This window comes from Hibiscus syriacus, unplaced genomic scaffold, assembly GCF_006381635.1.
Source record: "Hibiscus syriacus cultivar Baekdansim isolate YM2019G1 unplaced genomic scaffold, ASM638163v2 tig00110065_pilon, whole genome shotgun sequence".
NCBI classification, from domain to species: Eukaryota; Viridiplantae; Streptophyta; class Magnoliopsida; order Malvales; family Malvaceae; genus Hibiscus; species Hibiscus syriacus.
In genome coordinates, this window is record NW_024062585.1 from 2,284,357 (window position 1) to 2,291,358 (window position 7,002).

General features: G+C 33.6%; 1 protein-coding gene across 4 annotated transcripts; it reads left to right on the plus strand.

Moving 5' to 3' along the window:
• Positions 1–218: 218 nt before the first annotated feature.
• On the plus strand, positions 219–6,512 carry LOC120214477 (vacuolar protein sorting-associated protein 55 homolog). Of its 4 annotated transcripts, none has more exons than XM_039212366.1 (3): positions 219–238; positions 4,381–4,432; positions 6,011–6,512. In XM_039212366.1, exons 1-3 carry the CDS (start codon positions 219–221, stop codon positions 6,350–6,352), a joined length of 414 nt encoding a protein of 137 aa, XP_039068297.1. In that variant the 3' UTR covers positions 6,353–6,512. The 4 variants fall into 4 exon arrangements, 3 of the variants coding, with proteins under 3 accessions (XP_039068297.1, XP_039068298.1, XP_039068299.1); XM_039212367.1 differs by lacking the exon at positions 219–238 and adding an exon at positions 3,802–3,932; XM_039212368.1 differs by lacking the exon at positions 219–238 and adding an exon at positions 4,231–4,284.
• The last annotated feature ends 490 nt before the right edge of the window (positions 6,513–7,002 follow it).

The window sequence follows — 7,002 nt, forward strand, 5'->3', positions numbered from 1 at the left end:
ACCACGTAAAGTAGACACCTCAACACGCCATGCATAATTGTCATCGCGTAAAGTACCGACCTCCTCACGCAAGGCATTGACCTCATCACATAACTCCCCTAACTCATCCCATGGAGGTGGAGGTGGAGAACAGGGAGATAAATGTCGTGGCATCTTTGTCGGTCGCCTATCATGAGGTGATGGTGGAGAAGAGGCTCGATGATGTGACAGAATAGGTGATGGCTCTCGTTGTGGAGGTGTATAGTCGGGTCGATCAGGTGATGGCTCTGGGTGAGGTGATGGCTCTCGAAGTGGAGGTTGCTCATCATCCGTGCCATCAAAAAAAAGCTTACTAGCTTGCCACCAATCAGTGGCAAGCTCAGCTTCCGTGGGTGTCAGCCTCTGTAATGGAGTGTTGGACTCCTAACAATATAAAAGCTCAAACAAAGTTAAACGTGTACTAGTAATAACTTGTTTATAAACATATGGTAGTATTTGTGTTAACTTACATTATTTATTATCGTATACGGTAGTAAATCTTCCCATTGCTGCAAGGTTCATTTCCTCTTCTAGGAAATAGCCCTAGGAATATCATTAGAAGTTTTTAATGCATATGTCTGCATGGCGGGAAAGGCCTCAAATATCCAAATCTACAAACAATATAATAACAAACATTAGTAATTGTTAAATAATAATTAATTATAATTTTGGAAACATTATATAAAAATTCTTACCTTAAAGGCCCAAATAAAGCCTGACAAAGTGTATTTGGAACCATCGCCACGCAAACTTTTTCGATCATCAAAGGCAGACGACAACTTATTCCATGTAGCTTTCCATAGATACGAACCCCACACATTTAGGTCCTCTACCAATTTAATTAGATCATTAGGAATAGGTTGTATGGCCTCTCTGCCTAAAAAGCCGGCATACAAAAGTATTAGAAGGCATACTCGGACAACATCGACGTCATCCATCTGAGTAAAACCATCTTTCTTATTCAATAATCTCGTCAAGTCTTCCACGTGTAAATTTGGCTTCTCCATTGACAGCTCAGGAAAAACCCGGGATAACCATGATAGGCGGGTAATATGTCTAGTGTACCGACCTACATCATCGTGTCTGAAGCGTAGACCGGTGATTAAGCAAAACTCCTCTCACCCAAAACACGTATACGCCGGTGGAAAATCAAACCATATCTCTTCATCACGACGTTGTATAGTCTCTGGTAGATCGCTAGTCATGGTTTGAAGAAACAGATGGTTCAACATAGCATCTCCACCAGGATGTTGTACTTTCAGCCATGGCCCGAAGCAAGTATCCTCAAATATTTTTCTTTGTGCAGGTGAAAGCTTCGACACAATTGTTTTGGCCAGGCTTAATTTATTTCTTAAGGTCAATTGAGCCGAATAAAAGTTCTACAAAAGCAATAAACATACCAAGTTAGATATACCAAAAACTACACTGTGAAGATATACCAAGAACAATAAACATAAAGAGTAGTAGTTTATTCTTCAAACTTAAATTTGCAACACTATGAATTTAGTATTTGTCTTTGTTTTTTTGTTGAAGTAATGCAATTCATTCAAGTTTCAATTTGCAGAAGAAGAATAGTTTCTGAAACTTAAAATCGCAACACGAAAATGAAAATCGCAACACGAAAATGACTATCGCAACGCGAAATGAAAATCGCATTGCGATTCTGTCGTTGCGATTTTCATTTCGCGTTGCGATTCTCGGTTTCAAATACTAAAATTGAAACTTGAATGGATTGCATTACTTCAATTAAAAGACAAAACAAAGACAATTACTAAATTCACAGGGTTTAAAGACTAAACAGTTTAGCAGTATTAACAGCAATCGAATGAATTTAATAAGCAATCTAAATGAAATGGTTAATCTATTATTGAAATTACCAGTAAACTTATCATCAATTTCAATATGAAAAACCTAATAATAATGCAAAAAATTCAAAATAAAAATAATTAAAAAAACTAACCCTCGGTGGTTGATTTGGTTGATTTTCCATTTCTGACCGTGAATGATTGTGAGGGTGGCTCTGAGAGATGGAGATAGACGGATTTCGCCGGAGATGGGGACTGATTTTGTCAGAGATGGGGACGGATGTCACCTTATAGAGTGAGAGATGGAGATGAGACTGAGTTGTGATTTAGGGTTTTAGGTTATGAGTTACGATTACAGGATATACTGTGGACGGTTCAGTGTGCCAATATATTAATATTCGTGTTTGGAATTTGAAAAAAAAATACGCGTTGCGATAATAGTGGCGTTTTGAAAATCGCATTGCGATAGTCAGCATCGCGTTGCGACAGTCAGAATCGCGTTGCGATAGTCAGAATCTCGTTGTGATAGTTAGAATCGCGTTGCGATAGTCATAATCGCATTGCGATTTACATATTCGCATTGCGATAGTCGAAAAATCGCAATGCGATAGTCAGAATCGCGTTGCGAATCTGGAAACTGATTTGCGATACCGGAGATCGCGTTGCGAATTATCGATCGCATTGCGATTTAGTTGGTCATTTTGGCAAATCCAAAAAAAGTTGGTTAAAATCGTATATTATAAGGCATTTTTGGTCACTGGGGTTATTTTCTCATAAATTATATGTTGATGATCTATTTGTAATAATTTTTTAATTGAGTAATTAAGTTGTACCTTTTAAAAGAAAACTGGACTAATAATTCAATGATTCGGACATGTATTTGACCCTAATAATAATAATAGCCCTTAAAAAGAAAACAATGGAGATGTACTACACTGTGATGTCCCCAAACATTGAACCCTTTTTTATTTTGGTAAAAAATATCAGAGTTACTTATACTTTTGGGAGAAAAAAAAACTAACATGTATTTCTTCTCAATATAATACTTCAACTCAGAAAACAAAACAATGTGGCTCTTTGACCAATGTTTTTCATTGTTTGACTATTATGGTACTGACGTGACAATTTACGGTGCTGACTTGATAGTACACGATACTGACATTACAGTCTATTTGTTATATTTGAATTATCAATTTAGCTCAGTTGTCATACTATCATTCAACGTCAGAGGGCCACATTGGGTTTTTTTTGGCCTAATAAAGATAATGGTTTTTAGCCCATTAGGGTATCTCGATTTTTATTTTGGGATCTATGATGTTTTCTATAGTATTTGTCGCAACCGTCTTTCGGATAAGATATTTTAAAAATCGTTTTCAAAACTATATAATATATTTTCAAAAATGGTTTTCAAAACTATAATATATATTTTCAAAAATCGTTTTCAAAACTATATATTATATATATTTTCAAAAATATTTTCAAAACTATATATTATATATATTTTCAAAAAAAGATTTTTTTTTAAAAACTATATGTTTCAAAAGAAAGAAAATTCTTTCAAAAACTATACTATATTATTATATATATTAAAAAAAACTACGAACGAAAATGAGTGTCTACATTATTCATGAAACTCGTTATATCGAGGTAACGAGTTTCAATAAAATATATTTTTTTATTAAAATCTATCACATCAAGATAAAAAGTTAGCATAAAAAATATTTTTTATTGAAATTTATCATCTCGATGTGACGAATTCTATGTCACTATATAAAATACCGTAGATCTCAAAATAAATTTATACTTGCCCTATTAGGCAAAATAAAAAAGCTATAGACCTTACTAGGCCGATTTTGCCCCCACATTATATTTATTTGATGAGTTGGAAGGTCACATTAAGAGATAATATAATACGAGAGTCACGTTAATTTGTTTTAAAAGTACAGAGGTCTTTGATGCATTATTTCCTTTTTTTTTTTCTATTTTTTCTCCGGAGTAGTTTGTTCGCGTTTTTTTGTTCTACACTATCTCAATTTGGGGTGAGCAAAATTTCGATCCACTACGACTCCAACTTCATCTACTACAAGAACATGGCGATGACTATTGAAGGTAACAATAATCTCTCGTTTCTTCATTATTTCGTTTTTTTTTCTTTACCACTTTGATTTGCCCTTCCCATTCTTTCTAAGGTTGTAAAATTTTAACGTTAAAAATTGGTACTTCTCCCAAACGTTTTGAAGGTTGGGTACTTTCAGTTTGACTATAATCCTGCAATTAAATAGGGATTTGGAACCAAATTAAGTTGTAGAGCCCAGATCTTTCGTTAATGAGGGTTCTGGATTTTTTTATCCATTTGTTTTATTTTTTTTGTTTGACATTATTTTAGTACTAATTTCATTTTCTTTTGCTTTATGGTGCATTTCCTGTTTTGGGTTGTTGGATGAACCTTGATAACTTCAGTGTAAGTTGTAGTAATTTTATTTTTTTGGTAATTCTCAGTTTTAGTAAAGTTATAAGCAAAGTGAAGTTTACTTGTACTTTTTTTTTTAATGTGCAGGCTTGCTGGGCTTGCTTTTATGTTTTCATCTAGTATTCTGTTGCAAATTCTGGTATGTTTCTCTAATCTGATTCAACTGCATGCCCATAGTTGGCATCGACACTGGATTCTTGTTGTATAATCTCAATAGTAATTTTATGTGTATTTTACTGTTTTGTATTTGGAATGAATTGGCATCAATAATGTATTCTTCTTTTACTTCCTTGTGATAGAAGCAGTGCTAGTGTTTAAATGCAGTGTGAGTAATATGCTTCTATGCTTTTGTTGGTCATGTTCTTCAAGTCTAAGTAGATATGATTCACTGAATTTAAACCAAGGTTATCAGTATCATACTGGTGGATGCATTTTTTTGGGGGTACTTATTAGCATCTATCTGTTTCCATGTATCATTTTGGGTTTATCAGTTTCTTAAAATATTTTCTATATATATATAGTCTGATTTATTGTTTTTAAAAATATATATTATACATACCTGCTATTTATATGCAATTATAAAATTGAAATTATTAATTAGGATCAATAACATTAATCAATAATTATATTTTATATTTTTTAATGTAATTATAAAAAACATTATTAGGATAAAAAAATTAAAAATTGGTTTATAATATCAAAATCTTATGCCAACTTGTATGTCCCAATAGGCACCAGTATAAGTCGATATTGGCCGAAATGGGCCAAAACACATCATAATTTATCCAAAATGCAATTTACTAGTAGATGCTAGCTTATGGCTGAAACAGTATATAACGGCTGTGAGGTATTGACAACCATGATTCAAGCGCTCTTCAAGTGATTATATTCTGTCATTCGTATTGTGCCAAGATGATTTTCACCCTTATCCTGTTTGTGTGCTACTGTGCTTGATAGCATGAGAATAGGGAACATAAGTTCTTATTCATCCCAAGAGACATTCTATGCTGGTACTTGGCAATGTCTTGTTTCTGAAAGTATCTTGGTTTGGGGTAAAAAACTAGGAATGTGAATTCTCATTCATTGCAGGTGACTTCATATGCTGGCACTTAGAACTGCAATAGGAAGCTTATTTAACCATTGAAGCAATGTTTGGCATTATGTTAGAAAGCATGCTGTATTTATCCTTTTTACGTTATTTTAAAAGGAATTTGGATGCATCTCTATACTGTGTTTGTTTAGAGTGATAATATAAAGTTTTAGCATGCTAAAAGCCAAAATTTCTTCAAAATCAACTTATTTATATTTTAGGTCTTTTTTCTGCTTGGACTTGATGTCCTTGACAGCATCAAAGTGCTTAGTACATTCTTTAAATGCCATTCCCATTCTCATATTGGCTGTTATAGGGTTGATTTGCATTCTGGTTCCTCTTAAGGTTCTAGCAGTTGAGCCCTAGGCTGGAAAAAAGGAAAACAAACATTGTGTTGGAAGGTCGTTTAGTTTGGGGAGGCAGGTTTTTCTTGCACTTTTTTTGAAGGATTTGTTGTATTCATTTTCATCATCCATTGACTGATGTTTATTAACTTTACATACTTTTGGTTTCTTCTTAGGCTTGTTTATAGATGCACACTAGCAAATTAACTCAATTTTTGAAAACGTTAGCTCCCAATAAAACATGGACTAATATTATTGTAATTTTTCTTAATCCTTGACTTAGGCTTGTGCATTATATAACAACTGGTGGCCAATGCTTTCAGGTGAGACAGGCTATGACAAGTTGATCATGCTACTTAATATCGAATGCATTAAAATAATTGATGTGTTTTTTTATTATTTTTTTTATTTTTTGGTGCGTGTGTTTGATTTTTCTTGCAGATGGATAGATGCTGCTAAATTTCTTACCGGAGCATCTGCTGTGGGAAGCTTTGCAATTCCTATTATTCTTAGGCATGTTCGTATGATTTCGACAGGTGCAATGTTCATTGAATTTACATCGTTCATCATATTTGTCTGCACCGTCTTGTGCTTCCACCGTGCCAGCCTTGAAGACGACTGGTAATAGAATACTGGCTGGAAGTCTTCATGTAACGTACATATATTACTGATTAGTTCTGCAAATGTATGGTCCATTAGGGAGGGAAAAGAAACAGAAAATTTTCAGTATGTAAATCTCCATATTGAATTTATATCTCCGACGAACGGAAGAAAATATTGATTTACCTTGACTTTGCTTTAGTTCTTGGTTTTTAAGGGGCACGGCGCACCGAGATGCAGAAGGTCCCTGGAGTTTAGGCATAGGGCTTTGGGCGAGGCGCGCGCCTTTTGCAGGCGAGGCACACCTTTTGTGATAAAAAAAATTATAAATCAATTTTGAAACATATTCATACCCATTATCCATTGATTCACTCCTAAATCAATTAATCTCCTCCCCACACACTATGTTCGTCCACTATTTCTTGTTTTCGGAACCTTAGTTTCCAAAACACTTCAACAATTACACTATAATAAACTAATAATTATATGTTTAAGCATGAAAAATTTTAATGTATAAAACAAGAGTTTATTGTATCATATATCCGCAAACTATAACATTTATTTTAAATTGATCTTTAAATTTTTGTATATTTTAATTTCATCTACTTCATTCTAAATTAGTACTTAAACAAAAATTCATAGTTTAAGGACATAGTTTAGGGGATTAATTTAGAA

Coding starts and splice junctions, on each gene's coding strand:
- LOC120214477 (XM_039212366.1), top strand. CDS start 219: ATGGCTCTCGTTGTGGAGGT. Junction 239..4,380: donor ATGGCTCTCGTTGTGGAGGT/GTATAGTCGGGT, acceptor TTTAATGTGCAG/GCTTGCTGGGCTTGCTTTTA. Junction 4,433..6,010: donor GTATTCTGTTGCAAATTCTG/GTATGTTTCTCT, acceptor TCCTTGACTTAG/GCTTGTGCATTATATAACAA.